This window comes from Equus przewalskii, chromosome 11 (assembly GCF_037783145.1).
Source record: "Equus przewalskii isolate Varuska chromosome 11, EquPr2, whole genome shotgun sequence".
Taxonomy (NCBI): domain Eukaryota; kingdom Metazoa; phylum Chordata; class Mammalia; order Perissodactyla; family Equidae; genus Equus; species Equus przewalskii.
In genome coordinates this window covers 26,442,702-26,465,302 of record NC_091841.1, presented here as the reverse complement: position 1 = coordinate 26,465,302, position 22,601 = coordinate 26,442,702, and the positions used below count along the sequence as shown (strand labels likewise).

The window sequence follows — 22,601 nt, the reverse complement described above, 5'->3', positions numbered from 1 at the left end:
CTCCCTAAAAGTAGGTAATCTGGTTCAATCGGCCTGCCGTTCTCCGCTCCGTTCCTTTGGAGACTTTTCTCCCCATTTTCTAGATCAGGGGTCAGCCAACTTTTTCTCCAAAGAGCCAGATAGCAAATGTTTTCGGATTTGCAGGTTGCAACTGCTCCACTCTGCACCTATTCAACTCTGCTGGTATGGCAGGAAAGCAGCCATAAATACTAAAGAGATGAACCCAGTTGTGTTCCAATAAAATTTTATTTCTAGATACTTAACTTTCATGTAATTTCCACCTGTCACGGAATATTATTCTTTTGATTCTTTTCAACTATTAAAAAATGTAAAAACCATTCTAGCTCATGGGCCTTACAAAAAAAGGCAGTGGGCCAGATTTGGCTACAGGCCGTACTTTGCAGACCCCGGTTCTAGATGGGTAAACAGAGTTTAGTGACCAGAGCTGCTGCTCACACATCAAGATAGAGACAGGCAGGATCAGAAGTGTGAGTCCCTGATGCCAAGGTGGCAGGTGTGGTCAGTGAGCTGAGAATTTGTTATTTTTCTCATTCTTGGTCCAGTTACATACAGAAATGGCCCCTGGAGTTACGAGACCAGGAGATAGGGCCAGGCACCAGGGGAAGGCGAAGGGGGTGCTGGCAGTGCTGGAGCTGGAGTCCTGGGGAAGGGTGTGCTCCCTCTCAGGGCGGGACTGGGGACAGGTGCAAGTGCAGGATTTCCTCTGCCCGCTTCAGGTACTCGGCTGCCTTCTTCTTCACACCCTCCCGGCGGGCAGGCGATGGGTCACCTGTGGAGAGAGGATGGCTCAGCTGAGGTACCTGGGCCCAGGTACCTAACTTCAGAACCCCTGGTCTGGCCCCTTCCAGTTCACAGAGCATCAACAGGTGCCTTTACCCCCCTCCCTGGGAGTCAAATCTATTCTCCCCATTTTACAAATAAGAAAACTGAGGCCACAAGAGGAAAAGAAAGTGCCCAAGGTTACACAGCTAGCCAGTGAGGAGCAATTCTGATGCCTGAACTGCTGGGTTTTGACTCTGCCTCCCCTTCACTGCACCATCCAGGCCCCCAGGCCTGACTTCCCACCCTCTAACCATACTCACTGGGAACTCCCTGGAGCAGGATGTGCACGCCATCCCGGTAGCCCTGCAGAGCCGCAGGGTAGGCGCCTGCCTTCTCGTCTCGCAGGGCCTGAGTGATGAGCTCTGTGGCTTGGCTCAGATAGGCAGGGGCGGGCCCTCCTTCCTCGTCCTCTTCCTCTTCCTGCCCTCCTGGCTCCCACGGTTCCTGGTCCAGCCTTTCGGTCTCTGCCTCCATCGCTGCCAGCTCACTTATGTGGGCAGGACTGGGGCCTGCACCTTCTACAATCAAATATGGAGGACTCAGGCCAGACTGGCCATCCCTTTCCCAGGGCCTGCTGCTCATCCCTAGACCTCTCTTGCCCATCAGGGTACCAACCCAACCCCAGTGCAACGGAGCAGTGCCCGAGCAATCCAGAAGCCACTTGTGCAGAGCAAATTAGCCATGATCTACTTGATCGCTGGAGTTCATGTGCTTTTGTAAAAACAGCCTTATCTTCCTAATTCTTTCTTTAGGGACACTTTGCCAGTAGTTTGCAAGCTCTGGGTCACTGTTCTACTTTCTTTTTTTTTTTTTTTTTTTTTTTCCTTTTTCTCCCCAAAGCCCCCCAGTACATAGTTGTATTTCTTCGTTGTGGGTCCTTCTAGTTGTAGCATGTGGGACGCTGCCTCAGCGTGGTTTGATGAGCAGTGCCATGGATTCGAACCAACGAAACACTGGGCCGCCTGCAGCGGAGCGCACAGACTTAACCACTCGGCCACGGGGCCAGCCCCTGCTGTTCTACTTTCTTCCTGACTACAGTTGATCTATAAATCTAAGAGTTCCCTCCACAAAGTTTACTGAAGGATGCTAGACCAACGACACCAGGCCAAGGGTAGAAATGCTCCAAGCCTTGGAATAACAGATTCAGAGACTCTCAGGGCTTTTTTGAGGTCTTACAATTTCAGCTGAGGCCTCACATATGAAGACAGTGGTGGTAGGCATCCTCACGTTCCAGAGAGAGGGGCTCATTATATCCCCTAGGACTGGCAAAGAAGTGGTCAAACATCCCCTCTGCAGCTTACACACAAGGAGGCTAGAGATCTGGTGAGTCTTTGGCATTTCGAAAGGACTTTGAAGGGAAGGTGCGAGTGCAGGAAGCGCCGTAGCACACCCCTGTCCTGGAGAGGGAAGGGCGGGCATCTCTCCGACCCCATCCAAGTGACCCCAAGAGGAGACCAGGGGCCTCAGGCACGAAGGGAAGATGGTATGTCACTTCTCAGCGGGACCTACAGCCCTCCCTGTGTCGCTAATGGAACAGAAGGCAGAAGAGTTCTTGGGACACTCGAATGCTCTAGTTCAGGAGTTTGGTGTATGTGATGAAGACAGAGCCAAGTGCGGGCTCCTTGCTGGAGAAGTCTGATGGTGAAAGGGTCGCTGGAGCTGCCCATAACAGCAGGGCAAGGAGAGGAAGCAGCATGGATTCACAGGGCAAGGATTTGAGAGCTTTCCAGTGGGCTGAGGGAATGTCTCATGGGAGTCACCTCTGAGGACAGGGTCCTGCCCGAGCAGCTGCCCACTGGGCATCCCAGGGGGCTCAGCTGGGGCAAGGCAGAATAGTGGCAAAAAAGGGAAGCCAACAAAATGGGCTTAAAAAGACTGTTGAGGGAGCTGGCCCCGTGGCCGAGTGGTTAAGTTCGCACGCTCTGCTTCGGCAGCCCAGGGTTTCGCTGGTTTGGATCCTGGGCACAGATATGGCACCACTCATCAGGCCATGTGGAGGTGGCGTCCCACACAGCAGAGCCAGAAGGACCCACAACTAGAATATACAACTATGTACTGGGGGGCTTTGGGGAGAAGAAGAAGAAAAAAACAGATTGGCAACAGATGTTAGCTAGGTGCCAAAAAAAAAGAGTGTTGAGGAATAAAAAATGAAACTGTTTCATGATGACGCCAAAGTGAGATCAGCCACTTCAAGAGCCCAGTTGCTGTAACAGCATAAACTCAGAGATTTCAGAACAAAGGGATCCAGTGTGTCAGAGCCTGGGACCATCAGATCTCTAGATCTCAGAGCCAGGGACTCAGGACCTGGCCCTCCATGGGGGCCCTTCTGTCTCTGGTCCCCCGCACACCGGCAGCTGCTCTGGGGGCTTCCCCTCTGCTCTCTGAGCCAAGGCCTCACCTCCCTTGACTAACAGTCCTCTCCTGCCTGCAGGATCTGCAGCCGGGCCCTGAGCCAGCCAAGAAACACCCGTCTTGGGCTTCCAATGGAAGGAACCTAAAACCCTCCCAGAGCAGTGTGACCCCTGCTCATTCCAGAACTTTCTCAGGGAGCAGATCCCATCGTGGGAAGTGGCTCATTCTCTTTGTCCATCATTAGTCAGTGTACAGCAGGGTACAGCTGGCAAAGCCATAGCCAGGGCTGAGGCACCCGGGGAGGGGCGGCGGCTTCTAGTTCTCATCAACGCTGCCATTTGCCTGCAGGGGGTGCCATTCTCGGGCTTACACAGGCACCACAGGGCTAGCTCCTGGCTCTGCCTGCCTCCTTGTCCCTAAGGAGCTCCTGCCCCAGCCCCCCGCACCTCTGCACCAGCTTGTTACCTTCCTTAGAGAAGGGGTCGAAGAGGGCAAGCTCAGCCTCCGTGAGGGGGCCTCGGGCAGGGGAACTGGATGCCTCCTCGGTGCTCCCACAGTCAAAGAGGAGATCCAAGGCCTCCTGGGCAGGGCTGGATGGTGGGGGGTCCCCTGAGGAACAGATCATGGGGGACAGTCACGGCTGCCCATCTGTTCCCAGCTTTCAAAACGGAACAACCCTCTCCCTGAACCCCTGCAGCCATCAGGGGAACAGATAAGCCCATTTTTGGGGTTTGTGCCCATTTTACAGATTAAGAAACTGTGGCCGAGAGAAAGGACAAGGCCTGTACAGAGTCCTTAGCAGGTTAGTGGTAGACCAGCTGGGACACACCCCAGGCTTTTTACTACGATCACTGAGGAAGGAGTGTGCCCTCCACCTCCAGACCCTCCAGCCCTGGCTCCCTCGCCCTCTCTGACGTACCTGGCACCTCCAACTCCTCCAGGCCCCTCCTCTCCGCAGGGAGTGGCTGGGGCAACCAGGGCTCATCAGGCGGGGGTGTGGGGATCAGAGGGGGTGGCAGGATGTGCAGGTCCCTGGACACCTCGGAGGGCTGTGTCACCTCCCCTCCCTGCAGGAGAGAGAGACCAGCGTTGGGGAGTGACAGGGTGCAGCCTGGTGGGCAGGAGGCTTCCCAGGTGCTGGGGTGGGGAGCGAGCAGGTGCACATACCCGGAAGAACTCCTTGAGTTGGGGGCTGTTGTTGAGCGCAGGAATGTGCACAGTGAAGCGAAGCAAGTCCTCAGCCCCCTTCCGCCGCTCCTCGATCACCGAAGCTTCGAAGCGGCCTGCAGCACCCCAGGACGAAGGGTGGGGACAGAAGCAGTGACCACTTTTCCTGGTTCTGCCTGAGAGGATCCCAGCAGCCCGCCGTCCCCTCCCCATTCTCCCAGCAATCTTCCCTGGCCCCTCCAGGGGTGAGGGCGCTCGCAAGGAGGGACCAATCTCCCTCTTCACCCATTTACCAGACATTTATTGAGCGCCTACTATGTGCTAACTTCAGAGGGTGAATGAGAGAGAAGCAAGGTCTCCGCCCTCATGGATATTACATCCTAGACAGGGGAGGCAGGCAACCAACAAGAAACCAAACAATCTCAGACAACTTTGATGTGACGTGGAGGAAAGTGAGGCTCCAAGAGGGGAAGTGACTTGCCCAAGGTCACACAGCAAGCAGCCCCATTTTTATAGTTTCACTGCTGTTTTCTAGGTATCATGCAGAGTTCTCTAACTCTGGCCTGGTTATCGTGCTGCCAAGGGGAAAAGCCTGCTGCACCCCCAACTGCTGCCATAACCTGCCAGCAGCGACCCTTCATCTTGCAGCAAAAGGCAGGTCATGTGACTCTAGACACAAGTAACAGCTCTGCCCTGTCCAATAGAGATATAATACGAGGGGCTGACCCGGTGCCGCAGAGGTTAAGTTCGCACGTTCTGCTTCTTGGTGACCCAGGGTTCGCTGGTTCGGATCCCGGGTGCAGACATGGCACCGTGTGGCAAAAGCCATGCTGTGGTAGGCGTCCCACGTATAAAGCAGAGGAAGATGGGCACGGATGTTGCTCAGGGCCAGCCTTCCTCAGCAAAAAGAGGAGGATTGGCAGCAGTTAGCTCAGGGCTAATCTTCCTCAAAAAAAAAAAATTATTGAGCCAGTTGACACTCTTTTATCAGTGTGCATTCCACTCGTACAGCTCAGACTCGCCACAGCTCTGCTGCTCCACACGGGGCTCACGGCTGCTGTGTTTGCACAGCGCAGGTCTAGCGGAAACACTGGCTTGTGGGCAGGAATTCTGGTTCTGCCACTTACAGGCCAATCCTCTTCCTCTCCCTGAGCCTCAGTTGCCTCATCTTGAAAATGGAGCTAATGAGGACAGGACTGTAAAGGGCCACACGCTCAATAAGGGCGAGGCTGCTCCGAGCCTCAGTTTCCCCATCTGTAAAGTGAGACCATCTTGAAGGGCCCTTCCGGCTCTCTGAAACGTGTCTTTGCTGGGAGCTTCAGGCACCCTCCATCCAGCACCCCCCAGCAGGGTCCCCTTTGCCAGCTCTCCCTCCCTTTTTGGCCTGAAAGCCTGGCTCAACACTCACCAAACACCTGGGCGCGGGGGAAGGCGGGAAACTCCTCCAGGCGGCGGAAGAGGTTGCGGTGAGTGTAGGCCAGGTCTCCATGCAGCTTGCGGAAGTCGCTGTAGCGCTTCCAGACCACCACCTACGAGGGACGAGGGTCGAGGCATGAGGGATGGGGGACGAGGGATGGGACGCTTGACCCGGCCCACCCCCAGCCTGGGCCATGGTGTGTGTGGACAGGGCACAGCGTCCCCTCCTCCCAGGGCCAGGGAGGAAGCGGGGCTGGTCTCCTCGCAGAGTGACCAGTGGTTCCTTTACGTTTCCAGATCTGGAATGGGGGAATGGTCCCCCTTCCTCCCAGGAGCCTCACCTCTTTGACATCCTCCGGGTCCCTCTTTGAGATGAACTGAGGAAAAAAGGCAAAAGCCAGGTGAGACCAGAGACTGACATCCGATACCCCATCACCCTGTACGATCCGAGGACGCCCCAGGTACCTCCCAGCCCCTCTCAAAGGGGCAGTGCCCTTTGGCCACTGGCGTCAAGGTGTCCTGGCTTTAAGACTTTGAGCGTAACTTGGAGCGGTTTTTCTACTATGAACCTCAGCTTCCTCATCTGTCAAATGGGAGGATCCCCACAGGCCCGGCCAGACGGCTCCATCCTCAGCCCAACTTTGATCGCAGTTCCTTCAAAGGGCCTAGTCCTGCATCTTCTTCTGAAACCACAGAACCCCAAGTTCTCTCGAGAAACGAGGTTCCGTCCCAGGAGCCCCTCCTTCCTTAATGGAGGAAGCCCCTGCACTCAAACACTCCTAGACCCCGAAGAAACCGTCATGGGGTTGTGACCCCTGGAGGAGCAGACTCGGGTCCGAGGTGGAAAGAAGACTCGTTTCCATTACTACTGGTTCACGATAATTGAAAAATAACATCCTACAGCTTGGAATATCTGACAGTTCTCAACAGCTCCTGTTCGTTTTCCTAGATCGCAGCGAGGCAGACATGATTAACGTGCCCATTTCAAAGATGAGGAAATGGAGGCCCAGAGGGGAGGCCGTGACTGTGCCAGGTCACACACCCAGTAAGAGGGACTGATGGGCCTGACACCCTGGCCTTTGCTTTTCACAACAGATTTGCCTAAAATATTTTGAGTAAAAGAAACTATGATTAAAAACCACTGAGGAAGGTATACCTGACAAAGGACTCATATCCAGAGCATATATAAGGAACTCCCACAAATCAATATTAAAAAGACCAACAACCCAACTTTAAAAAACGGGCAAAGTACTTGAACAGGTGCCTCTCACAAACGAAGATGTTTGAATGGCCAATAAGATTATGACATATGCTCAGCACCATTAGTCATCAGAGAAATGAAAATTAATACTTCAGTGAGACACTACATACCCACCAAGAATGGCTACAATCAAGATGCTGATGTTATCACGTGCTGGTGAGAACAGGAGTCTAAAACGGTACAACCACTTTGGGAAACTGGCACTTTCTAGGAAAGCTATACATCTGCCCATCAAATGACTGAGCAATTCCACTCCTAGGCATATATCAAGGAGAAAAAGGGCATATTTCCGTAAAAAGACTTGTGCACAAATGTTCATACGACTTTACTCAAAACAACTAAAAAATTTTTTAGAAACAACCCAAATGTCCAACAACAGGAGAATGAATAAACAAATAGTGGTATATTCACACAATGGACTACTATTACAAGCAATCAAAAGGAACAAACTACTTACACATCCCACAACACAGATGAATTCCAAAAACACTAAGCAGAGTGAAAAACAGTACTTGCTGTGCAATTCCATTCGTATGAGGCTCAAGAACAGACACATTAATCTATGGTGACAGAAGTCAGCATAGCAGTTACCTCTGTGGGAGGAGGACTCTGATTGGAAATGTGCAAAGAAGCTTTCTGGGGTGATGAAAAGGTCTCTATCTCGATCTGAGTGGTGTTTGCACAGATGTATACATGTTTAAAAATTATTGAGCTGTACACTTAAGATCTGTGCCTATTACTTTATGCATATTATGTCTCCGTTTAAAAAATTTAAAAAGTGAAGCAATAAAAAAAGTGAAGAATACCAGCAAATGAAAAACACAAGCTGCAGAACGCCACTGTGTGTAAATAATGGTAATAAAGTGAATGCATATATTTGCTTTTAAATGAGTTTATCTGCAAGAATAAATAAGAAACTAGCAGCAAGGGTTCCCATGAAGACAATGAATGGGGATGGTAAGGGAGGAATAATGATTTATCTTTAAAAGTTATAAAAACATGAAAGTAATGCACGTTACTTGGTTAAAAAGCCAAAAGGAAGATTTAAAGGAAAAGGTTACAGACCCTCCCCACCCTCCAGTTCATCTTCTCAGGGACGCTTTTTATTTGTATTTTTAGGCATAGGAAAGATATTATAAAAGATTTGGGGAAAGTTCATTTTAAACATCTAGGATTCTGCACTTAAATCCCTTTGGAAGCGTCTTCACGTTTTGCCTCATCTCAATAGTTTCTAACGCATCGGTTTAATAGTTGCCCAGTTCAAAACTCTAAAGGGACAAAAAATTTACAGTGAGAGGTCATCCCCCAAAGATATCATTCTGCAGATTTTCTGTTATACTCTTACTGTTTTAGATTGTTTTCGTGGTTTCCAATGTGTCTCTACAGATGTGCCTATAACGCTGTGACCGTCCCGTATTTCAACTTTAGTCCTTATCGACTCCCTGCTGCGACTGTGAAGGCGGAGACTTACTCCTTAAGTTCTTTTGAACTGTATGAATATTTCAAGTTAAAGACACATTAACTTTTGGAAAATTAAAAATAACTAAACTCTTTAAAGGTCTTTCATGTAAATATCAAACAAAGCAATAAACAAAACTTACTCCAACAGACTGGAGAACTACTATTTGGGCTGAGTCACAGTTTTCATATTAACTTAAAGAAATTCAGTCTGAACCCCAGACGCGACGGGTCGAGCGTGGGCACCCACACCCCACGGGTCTAGGAAGGGCCGTCCACGCCCTTTTAAAAGGACAGCGCCCTCCGATGGCCCCGCCCCTTGAGGGCTAAAGAAGTAAACGAACGCTCCCGGCACAGCCTCCCCTTAAAGGGGAAATGCATTTCTGTCGTCTAAGAAGGGCGCTTCCAGCAGCTCCTTGCCTTAAGGTAAAACACGGCTCCGCCTCTTGTTAAAAGGGTAAAGGTCCCCGCTGGGCCCACCTCACCTGCGCGGTCACTTTGTACTCGGTGTAGCCCTTGGGGTGCGTGCGGGGATCGGAGACTGTGTAGTGCCGCAGGAAGTCGTCCTTGGCCTGGCGGGACATGGCAACCGAGCCGCAGCGGAGCCGACCGCCGGCCTCCGCCTCCTCCGGCGTCGCCCCCGCCCCTCCGGGGCCGCCTCCGCCGGCCACCGCCTCTCCTGGGCCTGCGCCCTTCATCCCGGGGCCCAGGGAGCTGGTCGCAAGTGACGGCGCAGTTCTCGGCAGGGCGCGCGGCCAAGGGAACGTCTTAAAAGTTCTCGGTCGTTGGTAAAGCGTAAACTAGGTTATTTAAGAATAAGGATTCGGGAGGTTTGATCTCTCATCTCTGCCAAGCGATAAAGCCCACCCTATCCGAGCGTAAACCCTCATCACGTGTCTCCAAACGACTTCTCATCTGCTTCCAATTCCCTTCTTTCATTCATCCACCCAACTTTTATTGTGTCCAATACGTGCCAGACGTAGCCAAGTTATTTCCCTGTCTCCCTCCATAGGATTCGCTAAATCACGTTTTCTGGAAGGGTGAGGGGAGCACGAGGGTATCACAGGTTCTGAAGTCAGACTTCTTACTTAGCTGTATGAGTTTCCATGACTACTCAAGCCTCAGTTTCTCATCTCTAGAATGGGGATGTTTATAATGGAATCTGCTGCCGGGGATGTTTCTTCTTTTCCTTTATTGATCTGTCCAGCATTCACCTCCGCTTCTGTTAGTTCCGTAGCACCAGATCTTTGTTGGAGGGAGTTCTCTTGTATGTGTAGCCCTCCAGCCTCCTACCCCAGAATCCAAAGGTGCCAGCTCCTTTCCTTGCCCCAGGTCCCAGATGAGGGGGGCAGACTGTCTCCTGAATCCTGAGTGAGTGACGGAGGGCACAGTGCCTGGCAAGGGGACCACTTGTTCCTGGAGTACAGTGTTGGCTGTGGGTTTGGCTGCCCAGCCTCTGGAGCACTCTGCTCCTCAAGCCTGGACATCCAGCCTCCATGAGAATGTCATGAGTCCCCAGCATCCTTCCAAGAAAGGTCCTTTCTGCTGAAGGCAATTGTAATCTGTGTCTGGGGCGGGCCATCGAGCAGCCTGACTGATACCACTGCCACCAGGTTATGGAGCTTAAATGCAGTCACATGGGTGAAGGGTTCAATGGCTCATGACCGCTCTTGTTACCAGAACCCAAAGGTGGACATTCCAGAAAGAAACACAAAGGAGATTTCCAAATCAGACTCTTGGAAGCTCGGAAACGAGGTAGTTCCTCCAAGAGGCGTTGGGGAGGAGGCTGGGATGGGGTGGCGTCCCCTCGCACGGCACACCCCAGGGCGTCTCTAAAGGAGCCCTCTGGACATGGCTCCTGCTCTCCAAAGCTCTCCGGGCAGGGCTGCGGCCCCGGTCTCCTCCTCGCCCTTCCTTCCCTCCCCGCCCTGGCCCAGCAGCTCCCAGTTCTCCCCTTTGCCCCTTCTTTCTCCCTGTCCCCTCCAAGCCCTTTCCTATCTGGATCAATTTAGCCCCTGGCCTTTTCCAGATCTCCAATTCCGCCAGTTCCATCACTAAGAGAAGCAGACAGAAGAGTCTTTTTTGAAGGCAGGGGAGAGGGGAAAGCTGCAAAATCACAGCTGTAGGGTGCCTGCTCCCCACATTCCCACTAGGTCTGCTGGACCACGAGACGCAGACTTCCTGCCGCAGCCCATCCTTCCCAGCCACAGGCCTTTGAGATGAGCACAGCCTTGTTATTTTCTTGTTTGTCTCTAACCATGCATAATTTGCTTTTCAAATCAAGAGTGTTCTTTACTAAGGGTCCCAGGAGGACTTGAACACTGGGGTGACTCCCCCAGATCAGCGGACGGCTGAGCTCACATTGGTTGGATGTGCTTGAGCTCCTACTGGTTCAAATAACGAGAATTATAGCCAACATTCTACAGTGTTTATGACACACAACACACCCACGCACTTGGTCCTCATCCCAACCCTAGGAAGTAGCTGCCATTATCTTTCCCCTGATGGGGAAACTGAGGCAAAGACAGGTTAGGCAACTTGCTCAGCATCAACCAGTGAGTGGCAGAGCCAAGGTTTGGCTCTGGAGCCTGGGTGTGATCATTCACCACAGGGTTTGGGAACATGGGGACCAGTGTCACCCTGCAGAGGACAGCAGGGGTGGTTCTAATTTTCCACACTGAAGAACAGTTTATGTTTTATTTTTTTGAGGAAGATCAGCCTTGAGCTAACATCTGCTGCCAATCCTCCTCTTTTTGCTGAGGAAGACTGGCCCTGAGCTAACATCCGTGCCCATCTTCCTCTACTTTATATGTGGGACGCCTACCACACCATGGCATGCCAAGTGGTGCCATGTCCGCACGCGGGATCCAAACCGGCATTCCCCGGGCCGCCGAAGCGGAACGTGCGAACTTAACCGCGGTGCCACCGGGCCGGCCCCAACAGTTTATGTTTTAAGATTGTCCACCCAACCTCCATTTCCCTTCTTCCATCCTAACAGAGCCCAGATTTTGCAGGGGTCTCCACCCCTCCAGGAAGGGAGGCTGGTGCCAGTTTGGAGTAAATGTCTGTCTCTTTCTGACCTTCCCCTTGGGAAAACCGCCCTTTCCTCAGTAGACACAGCAGGCCGCCTCTTGCTGGCGCTGAATCTCGAGCAGAGACAAAAACTGGAACTAGTTAGCAGAGTGTAGTGGCTGAGCGTGCTGGGTCCGAATCCCAGCTCCCCTACTTCCTAGCTGGGTGGCTTTGAGCAAGTCACATTGTGCGCCCCACCCTGCGACCCCCGCCGTGAGCCAGCCCTGCTTGATGCTCACATCCTCCTACACCTGAGTCCTCAGCCCTCCCCATTTCCCAGGAGCCCTTGCTCTTCAGCTTGAGCCAATGCTGCCTCGTACAGCTGTGCAGGTTGTCCACATGCATGTGGGTTCCTGGCTACAGCCAGAAGTTGAGAGCTGAAATTCAGCCCAGGTCTCATTCAACAAGCCATAAGCCCCAGGTAGGGCCGTGTGCCTTTTTCTAATTCACACCCATGAGGGCAGCAGTCGCTCTAATAAACTGTCTCCCGCTCCCTCTACCTAGAAAAGTTCTACTCATCCTTTGCTCCCAGCTTAAATGTCACCTCCTCTGGGAAGCCCACCTGGACTCTTCCAAGTGGAATCAGCTGCCGCGCTGTCCTGTGCGTCCATAATTCTTTGCATGTCCCCTTGACACAGCAGCAGTTGACCCTCTGACTGTGCCCTGCTGGCCGGAGGGTTCCAGGCAGTCTCTAAGGCTATTGAATCAACGAACAACTTAGCCAGGAAGTGGGGCAAAGAATGGTTTATTCTCACAGCTGAGCAAAGGACGAGGCCCACAGCCTCGAGAGCAGCAGAGGCAGCCCCCTCCCGGCCCCAGCCCTCTCCTCTGGGTATAGTGGCTGCAGGTGAGCCGGGGCAGGGGCAGGGTGACAGCCGGGGTGGCAGCCTCCCGCCACGGGAGCCAGCTGGCCGTGGGCAGCAGTGGCAGCAGTAGCAGGTTCGAGGAGGACGGGGAAGGTTAGTCGGGCTGGTGGACTCCCACCCGCCATGGATGGTGCTTGCTGAGGGCCTGGTGGGGGGGGGGCTTGGACTGCGAGGTTGGGGGGCAGCTGGAGCCACTCAGTCGGCCGTGAAGATGCGGCTGGAGATGTCATCCAGGAGCCAGTCGATGCCGGACAGCAGGTTCTCCCCGGTGACGGCGCTGCAGCCCTGGATGCACCAGTGGTGGCTGCGGATGGAGTCCAGCTCCAGGGCCTGGGAGAGTGGGAGGTGCTGGTGGGGCCCGGGGACCACAGGTCCTGCCTGCTGGCAGCCCCTTCCCTATCCTGGCCCAGGGGAAATCCATGTCTCCCTCAAGGTCCTGCTCTAGGAAGCCTCCCCTGGCCCCTGGTGAAGACTTGTCAGCCCCCAGATGCACCTGGGCTCTCTGTACACTGCCATGCCAGCACCACCCCTTAGAATGGAACAGCAACACGGGCTTCCGGGTGTCTGCTAGGACCAAGGCATTGTGCTATAGATCCCACAAACATCCCCTCATCCATTCCACCCAAGACCCCATGAGCCAGGGATTGTATTGGCTGTTTTACCAAGGAGGAAACCAAAGCTCAGAGAGGTTAAGCAACCTGCCTAAGGTCACACAGCTAGTAGGTGTCAGAACCAAGATTACAACCCCACTCTTTCTCATTCTGGTGCTCAGGCTCTGGAGTAACAGTTAAGACACAGCCTCTGGGGTCAGATAGTATTTAAATCCTGGCTTGTCCACTTACTGGCTGTGTGACTTTGGGCAAGTTACCCAACCTCTTAAGCCTGCTTTACCACCTATAGAATGACAACAGTTCCTGCCTCATGAGGCTGTTGTGAGACTTGAATGAGCTGATCCACGCAAAGAGCCTAGCACGCAGAAAGCACTCACTCCCGTGGTTACTGTGATCCTCTAGAAAAATCTATTTGCAAGGCTGCCTCCCCCCTGGTTGTGAGGCACCACTGAGTCTTATTAATCACCAAATCGCCAGAGCCCGGCACAGGTCCTGCCACACAGCAGGGGCTAACAAATGCTTTTTAAGTAAATTAACCAAGAGACGTGTGCCCCACTTCCTCCGTGAGCCCGCGCCGAGGCCTGGACTCACCTCGCGGATGGCGTTAGAGGACAGCGCTCCGGGCAGGTCTTGCTTGTTGGCAAAGATGAGGAGGGTCGCCCCGGCCAAGCGCTGGGGGTGAGAAATAGAGGGGCGCTGGGGAGGGGCTCAGGGCGCCGCCTGAACCCTCCTCCAATCACCCAGAGCATCTTGGGTCAGAGATCAACCGGAAGATGAGGGCAAGGCCCCGTGGTGGTGGGAGAGGCCCAGGTAGGGTGGGCAGTGTGGACGCGGCCTTTGAGGCTGGCCAGACATGGGGTGGAGGGAGCCCTGGGCTGGGCCGGGGCGCTGCTTCCAGCTCATCACTACGCAGTGGGCACCTCTTTCCCCCGTGCCTCAGTTTCCTGTTCCACAAACAGGGAGCAGGGATGGACAAGATGATCCCTGAGCCCTCTGTGGTTCTAGACTGCTCCGTCTGATGACCTGACATGCAGAAAAAATGCCGGGCCTAGGGCTCTGCTGGAAGTCACCTTCCTCTTCCAAGTTCATGTAGCCCTTTAACTGTCCCACCACCCTGACAGGTCCCTGCCTCTGATTCTAGTTATTTCCATATATGCACTGGGTCCTGGGCGTCCCTCCAGGTGGGTGGGTGGATCTAGCCCTTACAAAGGGCCTGATGTGCCAGGCCTGGGCACGTGACAGCCATGATCTCCATGGACTTGCTTGACACCCCCAGGAGGTGGCTACTGTTATGCCAGGTGACCACAGGTCCCGGTATGCCCAGGACAGTCCCGTTTATGCCTGTTGTCACTGTGTAATTTTTTTTTTGAGGAAGATTAGCCCTGAGCTAACTGCTGCCAATCCTCCTCTTTTTGCTGAGAAAGACTGGCCCTGAGCTAACATCTGTGTCCATCTTCCTCCACTTTATATATGGGACGCCTGCCACAGCATGGCTTGCCAAGTGGTGCCATGTCCGCACCCGGGATCCGAACCAGCAAACCCCAGGCCCCCGAAGTGGAACATGCGCACTTAACCGCTGAGCCACTGGGCTGGCCCACCCCTGCATAATTATTAACAACAACTTTCACTCTTAAAAGTGTCCTGGTTTTCAGCTAAATGCAGTGCAGGACCCAGGATCAAATCCTAGAACAGAAAAAGGGCATTCGTGGAAAAACTTGATGACGCTCAGGGTGGTGAAGCGGGGACATCGCAGGGATGTGAACCCAGGTCTCGGTCCACAGTGTGCCCCGCCCGCAGCACTGTGGGCCTCCCCGGACCAGGTAAACATGTCTCTGCCTCCCTAAGAGTGCTGGGCACATGATGAGGGCTCAGAGAAGGAACAGACCCTGCCCCAGGGCTCCCTCTGGGGTCAGGGGCCCTTCAGGAAATCTGCTGAGGAAGGCGTACACACTGCCACATATGTGCATAAAGTACTGGGGCCTGGATGCCGGTGGAAGCCCAGCTCCCCCCGCTCGGCCAGGCACCCTGCTCACCTCCTCCACCAACAGGCTCTGGAGCTCCCGCTGGCAGTCCTGCATGCGCTGGCGGTCGGCACTGTCCACCACCCAGATGAGGCCATCGGTGCTCTCGAAGTAGTTCCGCCAGTAGGACCGCAGGGACTTCTGGCCACCCACGTCCCAGATGTTCAGCTTGAATCTGCACAGGGAGGGGGTGGCTGGAGGGTCAGCCTGGCCCCTTGGCTGCCCTCCCTGCCCTGCTCCGGGCGGCCCGCCCACAGGGACCCTGCTCACCCCCGGTGCTCCAGGGTCTTGATGTTGAAGCCCAGCGTCGGGGAGATGGTGTCGATGTCCTCCCCATTGAACTTCTTGAGGATGGTGGTTTTGCCAGCATTGTCCAGGCCTCTAGGTCACAGGTTAAGGAGCAGTGCCTGTGCTCTGCAGGGTTGGGACGTCATCACAGTGCCCCTTTCTTTAGGGGCCGAATCCTTTCTCACTAGGTATCCAAATGCGTTGAGCACATGCCTGACCCACAATCGGCCCATGATAAATGTGAAGGTTTCAAGAAATAAATATCTTATCATCTCCTCCTGACCAAATTCATTCCACGATCTTTACTGAGTATCTGCTACATGCCAGGCCCTCCTCTGTGCAGGGGGTACCCCAGAGTCAAAGCCCCCACCCTGTGCAGCTTACACTCTTGTGCAAAGACAGTTGGTAGAGTGCAAACAAATGAGAAACAGGTCCTGTCGGAACCAGGGGAGCATTAGAGACACAACGAAGAGGCTTTCAGAGACGCCCATCGGAGGAACTTCCCTCAGCTCAGGCGCCTCTCTGAGGGTCTTGGGGTGAGGCCCAAACTACAAGGCGCCAGCTTTTTTTTTTTTTTTTTTGAGGAAGATTAGCCCTGAGCTAATATCTGCCACCAATCCTCCTCTTTTTGGTGAGGAAGACTGGCCCTGAGCTAACATCCGTGCCCATCTTCCTCTACTTTATATGTGGGATGCCTGCCACAGCATGGCATGCCAAGCGGTGCCATGTCCGCACCTGGGATCCGAACCGGGAACCCCAGGCTGCCCACGCAGAACGTGCAAACTTAACCGCTGCGCCAGCGGGCCGGCACCAAGGAGCCAGCTCTTTGATGGACTGAGGGAAGAGCATTCTACGCAGAGGGAACAGTAACAAGTATCTGGAGGAAGCCACTCTTGCCTGTTTCTGGAATATTCCAAACCCTCTGCTGCTGAATGAGTGTGCAAACAGGTGAGTTCATCAGCTGGAGGGAAGCACCTCCTCTTTCCTTCCAACACTTAAGGGGGCCTGCAGCTGGGGGGGTCCAGGCCCTGGCCTCTGCAGCCTTTCTGCTCTTCTGACTGGGCGAGTGATCAAACCAGAGAACCTCTCGTGAGACCCAGCCTCAGCCCGATTCCCCCTCCCCCTTAACCCCATCATCCACGTTTCCTTCTCCGCTGGATCATTCCCATCAGCTGACAAGCTGGTGTCTCTCCCGCCTTAGAGGATGCAAACAACACCCTCTCTTGATGCCTCGCTCCCCTACTTATTTCTCTATTTCCTTCCCCTTATAGCAAATCTCAAAATCCTTGTCCATACTCACCCTCCCAATTTTTGTCCTCCTGCTTTTTCTTGAACCCGTGAGGTTTTTGCTCCCACTGCTTCCCAGAAATTGCTCCCGCCAAGGTCAGTCTCTAAAGACCCCCGCGTAGCTCTCCCGTGGTCGTGCAGTCCCCACTCCTGGTCTTCTTGCTCCACCAGCAGCACCTGACAGAGTGGCCTGCCCCTTCCTCTGCTCCAGGACATGCCCTCTCCCGGTACTCCTCCTGCCTCCCGGGGCTCTCCTTCTCATCTCCCTGACCTCTTGATCCAGGTATGCCTGCGTTCCCTTTCTGTCTACACTCATCTTCAGTGATCTCATGCAGGATCAAGGCTTCACATCCAATCTTTATGCTGACGACGCCCACATTTATATGTCCCACCCAGCTGCTCCCCTGGACACCGGTCCCTATATACAGCTGCCTATTTGACATTTCTAAGGTGTCTCACAGGAGCCATCTCAGCAAGTGGCTTCTTATTCTTCTAATTGCTCAGGCCAGGAACCTAGCAGTCACACTTGACTACCCTCTCCCTCTCACACTCATGTCCAACCCAGCAGTCATTCCTGGGGGCTCTACTGTCAAAATGTCCCCCGACTTCCATCACCTCACTGCTTCCATCCTGGTCCAAGCAACCATCCTGTCTCACCCAGATTACAGCAATGGCCTAACTGGTCTCAGATCATGCCTCCCCTCTGCCAAGAACCCAAAGGCCCCACGTGAGGGGGCTCTTCCATCACCTCTCTGTCCTAATCTAGTATTCTCCTTGCTCGCTCTCTCCAGCCACACTGCCCTCCCTCACGTTCCTTTGAACACACCAGTTGAGTTCCTCCTTTGAGGCCTTTGGACCTGCTGTTCCCTTTGCTTAAACAATCTTCTCCAGATATCCACATGGTTCATCCCTCACCTCGATGTCTTAATGAACCGTCACTTTCTCAATGGGGCCTTCTTCAACCACCTTATTTAAACTGCATTCTTCTCCATACATACTATATATTTTACTTATTTGCTTTGTTAACATCTTTCTCCCCCCAGCATTACAGAATGCCCATGAAGGTGGGATTTTTTTATTTTGCTCTTTCCCCCAGCCCCAAGGACACTGCCTAGCACCTAGTAAGCGCTCTATACATATTTATCGCCTGAGTGAATTCTCTGTGCCTTTCTCGGAGCTCTTTAAAACGGACATGAAGTGACTATATTATTTTAAGTTATCTGCACACATAAATGTCTTCTCTCTCCTGCTAGGGGAACTCGGGGTGAGGGCCGCCCCCCTCTCAGATCAGAGTCCCCAGGGGACCGGCACAGAGGAGGGCGAAGGAGCGCGGACGCCTGCTAAGGGGACTCAGGAGGTCGGCGAGGCCCTGAGGCCAAACAGGCCGAACGGCCGCAAAGAGACGGACAGTTGGCCCCACCGGCGAAAGGACACACCCGCCTCCCCGGGGAGCGGAGGGCGGGGCCCGCACGCCCCCAGGAGTCCGACCTTGGGGGCGGGGCCGGGCCTGGCATCCTCGGACAGAAGGCGGAGGGCAGAGCTGGGGAAGACAGCCGCCCCACGCTCGGGCCAGACCGACGGACGGTGGCGTCCGGGTCACCTCCAGACCCCACCCCACCCCTACATTGCGCGCCTTCAGGCCCACCCACTTGGCCTTGGGAACGGAGCCCCCTCCCCCGCCCGAGCCGGTGGTACGGCCCTCTCCGGCCCCCCGCCGGAGCGATTGGTAGGGCCCACGTGCGTGACGCACACGGGGCAGTTGGTACGGGCCGACCGGCCGCGCCCCCCGCGCCCAGTAGGGGGCGCCTGGCACCGCCGGCCCGGCAGGGCCCCGCTACCGTCGCGGCTGCGGCGTCCGGGAGGATACAGCATGAGAAGACGCAGCTCCCGCTCTTTCTGCTTCATCTTCTTCAGAATGGTCAGAAGCCCCATGGTCCCTGGAGCCCCCTCCCGGCCGCCGTTTCTTCCCAGTCCCGGGACCCCTCGCCCTGCTCCTATTGGCTATCACGCCCACCGACAGCTCAGCCTATTGGTCGGCCCCTCGCTGGGTCCCGCCCTCGCTCCCACGTGACCGCGAAGTCTCCCGGCGCGGCCACAGCGACGGTCCCTGTAGCGGTGATGGGGCCTTCTGCGCGGCCACCTGCCTTAACCCTTCGCATCCCGAGGGCTTGGCGGACGGGGGCGCCGCTATTCCTTCTCCCGCAGGACCCCAGGCTCGGCCGGGAACGGAAACCAGAGGTTCCTGGGTTGTATCCTGGCCGCAAAGAGAGGAGTCAGAAGCGAGAGCCCCGGGGATGTTGACGAGCTCGTTCTGGGGCCAGCAGAAGGCTCTGTTCCCCGGAAACATGGCGCAGATCCTGCTTATCTTAGGCCTCCCCCTTTCCCTGGCTCCTCAAAAATGGTAGAGAGTGGGCCGGGGGTTCTCCATCGAGGGCTAAAATGCCCCCTAGGGGCCGTTTCGAAATGTGCGGGGGGGTGTCCTTGGGTTGTCCCAATTACAGGGTAGAGTCCTTGTCGTTTAGAGGGCAGGGGACAGACCCGCGCAAAGAATTGCCCTGCCCAAGATGCCCATCGTTTCTCTGTTGAGAAGCACGATTCATTTTGCCGATGAGAAAATTGAGGCTCAAATAGTGCTTAGCACAGCGACTGGCATTTCGTAGGTGCTTTGTTGTTGAATGAATGACTTTGTCCAAGAATTTGGTTCTTGACCTTGGCGCTCAAGTCCAGAAAAAATGAGGGAACTGAGGCCAGGGACTAGGCAGGTGGAAAACTCACAAGGGTGAGCCTTATTGTCTTATTTTGAGCCCTTCTCCCAGCCCTCTGTGGGGTAAATGGGAGTAGGCAGCCCTGAGTAGGTTGTGTTTGATGCGTGGGAAACAAGAGTCAGGCCAGAGCTGAAGGTGATGGCTAACTTCTGTGTAATTGTTTATAAAGCACTCCACCCTTCCTACTTCACCCCCCCCCCCCCCCAGCAACCCTGAGAGGTTTGTTTCCTCTTTGTAGATGAGACAGTAGCGTCAGAGAGTTTAAAGAGCTTGGGCAGCCATTTAAACTCAGGTCTGGTCGACAGTAGAGTGCACTGCTTTTCTGGGTCCCTGGATGGTGTTTATCTAGAGAGGGAGAGGTCTGGAGCCATCTGGAGCTTCCCATCCTGCAGGAGAAGGTTGTGGACCAATGCGAGCTGGACAGAAGGGGTCCCCCCTCGGTCAGCACCCTTTACCCTCCACCAAGCACACACCAGGGAAGAAAGTGGGCGTAACTCCTGTTCAAAGGCTTTGAGACACGACTAAGATCACAGTGTGCCTGCTGTCCTGCCTGCATGAGTCTCTGCTGCAGAAATTCCAGCATCAGTGCAGGAACGCTTGGGGCAAGGAAGTTGTCTGTGGCGTGGTGTGGAACAGCAAGAAATTGGGAAAAACCTAAGTGCTTTCAGGGGGATCAGTTACTCAAACTTCGGTCCGCGAGTGGGTTCCATGAAGCTTTTCAGAAGAGTGAGGTGGAGTAATACCGCCCCTGCGTGGAAACACGTTCGTGCCATATGAAGTAAAAAAAAGTGCATTTCAACCCTATTTTAATTTTAAAAATAACAACTCGCTAAACAATGTTTTTCAAGCTATGGGATGCGGCCCATTAAGTAGATTGTGAAATTACTTTGGCGTCACAAATAAGTTGAACCATAGGAAATCGCCTGTATTTGACCATTTTGACTTCAAAGATATCGGTTTCATGTGGTTCAGCCTTGTAGCATTAGCAAAAATTGAGTAGAATGAACAGAACAGAAGACATTGCTGCCTTTGCCCTTGAAGCAAACAGGTAGTGTTGAAACGTTTGTTTCAGATCTTAATATGGATGTGTGTACCCCGGAGAGTTTGAGTCACAAAGTTTGAAAATCGCTGCAATTCGACTGTTAACTCTGGAGTCGGTTTGAGGGAAACTTCAAATGATTACCTTAACCACTTCTGGATTGTTTTACTTTACTGCTGCCACGAGCGTTGAAATCCTTGTCTCAGTGTCAGGGTCAAAGCCCCGCCCTGTCCAGACTGTAGTTGGAGCTCCCTCGGGGCCACACAGTGGGACAACAAGGAATAGCAATTAAAAGAACAACCTGGAAGCTCTGTGAAACAGTGGGAGACCAGGAAGTAACTATTCACCTTTTGAATGATAATCGCCAGTAGCTAGAAATCTGGGGTGAGGTGGGGGGGGCTTTTAAAGACAAAAGGTAGGGGCCTAGTGACAGGCGTATTTTCATTTCTCGTGGGAAGGAGGAAAGAGTGCTGTTAAGGAAAGAAAATCTATGGGGAATACCTTTGTACAAAAACTGGAAAAGATGATCTATAGAGCTGTAGTTTTGTATAACTGAGTATATACATTCACAAGAAAGAATAATTAAAACACCCAAATCTTACAGCTGCGAAACCCGCCTTTGACGGGAGAGTTTCTTGGGGCTCAGTAAGCGGATTGTAACTCGAGGATAGGGTTCTGGGTGCCTCTTAAAAAGGTGTGGTTTCCCAGTGTCTGGGGAGGAAAATGTGGCATTATCATTTTACTTGTAAGAGGTAGAGTCTTTCTGATCCCAGCTGTCCCACTTCCTGATTTTTATGAAGTCCCACTTTACTTTTATGTCCCTAAAGGAAAAATAACAAAACTGTTTATTCTGGAACAACAACAAACGCCCGGGGAGAAGACCTTGCTTGGGTTATAATTGCTGATCATTCAGCATTAGCAAGAAGTATACCTAAGTATTTCTTTGTATATATAAATATTTTAAACTTGTTCTAGATGAATTTTCTATTTGATTCTTTCAAACTATAATGTTTATGTGAGGTTGTTTAAAATAAAGTTACCGTTTTGATAAGAGAAATCCTGTTTTTCTCTCTAGTGAGACACCTCTGTGATACAAGTTTTATTTTTTGGACCGTGTGCACATGACAGAAGCACCAGCCAGCACTTGGTGGCAGCATACCCAAGTGTAGGTTTTGTCCTACTAATTAGTAAACAAAGAACTGAAAGGTTGGGGGCTGGCCCCGTGGCCGAGGGGTTGAGTTCGCACGCTCCGCTTCAGCAGCCCAGAGTTTCGCCTGTTCGGATCCTGGGCTTTAAGTATCCAAGGGTGGCCCTGTCCCCAGTGTGTGTGTCCAACATACAGGCGGCAGCTGAATGCCTCAAATGGCAAGTCAGTGTTCAAGCATCCTCATTAGAGGTCTCAGCCCAGCTGCCTCATGTAGGAGGCTGAGGAGGTGTCCTCTCGAACTTCCAGATGGCAAAATGAGCTGTTACTCACACCCCTGCCAGCCACCCGAGGATACATGACATCCTCAGTCCTCTCCAGAACCTTAGGAGTAGGGAAGGACTCCAAAATCTCAGCTCTTCCAGCAACCGCATCCACGTCCACCTCTCCTGTGCCTGTGGCATCCTCCAGGCCAGGCTGTGCCGATGCCTCTTGTCCCCACGGGGCCTGGCTGGGAATGCGGGGGAGGAGATGCTGGGCCTTCACGCAGCAGCAGGAGAGCCAGATACCGATCATCTCCACCCGACGGGTGAGCCAGGGTCCCCAGTCACCCAGACGGCTGCAGCAGCCTCTCTGCTCCCAGCCCCCCGCTGTCCACTGGGTGCTCCCTGTGTCTTTCAGAGTTCGAGCCCCAGGTCTCCAGTGGCCTACGTGATGCCCCCTGCCAGGCTCTCTGCCCCCGATCACCTGCTCCCCCGTCCCATTACCAATCCTTCAAGACACCAGGCCAGCGCATTCCCACTGCCCCTAACCCCTACCTCCCTGTCACCTCCCTCTCTTCAGTTCTTCTCTCAAATTATGTCCAATATCTCAAAACCTTTTTATGTTCAAATGTCTCCATGAGGCCCAGCCTGACCACCCTGTTTACATCTGAAAGTGCCCAGCCCCCCACTCACATTCCCCAAACGCTCTACTGTGCTTCATACTCGCTGTGACACGCAGGGCCTTCCG

General features: G+C 53.5%; 2 protein-coding genes across 2 annotated transcripts; both read right to left on the bottom strand.

The window, feature by feature from the left end:
- Positions 1–227: 227 nt before the first annotated feature.
- On the bottom strand, positions 228–9,233 carry SNX15 (sorting nexin 15). The gene is made up of 8 exons (XM_008532527.2): positions 8,983–9,233; positions 6,120–6,155; positions 5,771–5,891; positions 4,363–4,478; positions 4,115–4,262; positions 3,661–3,804; positions 1,104–1,361; positions 228–790 (listed from the first exon to the last, which is right to left on the bottom strand). Exons 1-8 carry the CDS (start codon positions 9,193–9,195, stop codon positions 684–686), a joined length of 1,143 nt encoding a protein of 380 aa, XP_008530749.1. The 5' UTR covers positions 9,196–9,233; the 3' UTR covers positions 228–683.
- A 3,065-nt stretch (positions 9,234–12,298) lies between these two features.
- Positions 12,299–19,042, bottom strand: ARL2 (ARF like GTPase 2). Its single transcript, XM_008532526.2, has 5 exons — positions 18,510–19,042; positions 15,338–15,448; positions 15,080–15,242; positions 13,638–13,718; positions 12,299–12,765 (listed from the first exon to the last, which is right to left on the bottom strand). Exons 1-5 carry the CDS (start codon positions 18,572–18,574, stop codon positions 12,631–12,633), a joined length of 555 nt encoding a protein of 184 aa, XP_008530748.1. The 5' UTR covers positions 18,575–19,042; the 3' UTR covers positions 12,299–12,630.
- Positions 19,043–22,601: the final 3,559 nt, after the last annotated feature.

What these genes read in the sequence shown, in the direction of transcription:
- SNX15 (XM_008532527.2), bottom strand. Translation starts at nt 9,195, where the DNA reads ATGAAGGGCGCAGGCCCAGGAGAGGCGGTGGCCGGCGGAGGCGGCCCC. An exon ending in AACTCAAGGAGTTCTTCCGG is followed by an intron (nt 4,263 to 4,362) that starts GTATGTGCACCT and finishes TCTCTCCTGCAG; the next exon opens with GGAGGGGAGGTGACACAGCC. An exon ending in CCTGCTCCAGGGAGTTCCCA is followed by an intron (nt 791 to 1,103) that starts GTGAGTATGGTT and finishes CTCTCTCCACAG; the next exon opens with GTGACCCATCGCCTGCCCGC.
- ARL2 (XM_008532526.2), bottom strand. Translation starts at nt 18,574, where the DNA reads ATGGGGCTTCTGACCATTCTGAAGAAGATGAAGCAGAAAGAGCGGGAG. An exon ending in GAGCTGCGTCTTCTCATGCT is followed by an intron (nt 15,449 to 18,509) that starts GTATCCTCCCGG and finishes CCTGTGACCTAG; the next exon opens with AGGCCTGGACAATGCTGGCA. An exon ending in AAGACCCTGGAGCACCGGGG is followed by an intron (nt 15,243 to 15,337) that starts GTGAGCAGGGTC and finishes CTCCCTGTGCAG; the next exon opens with ATTCAAGCTGAACATCTGGG.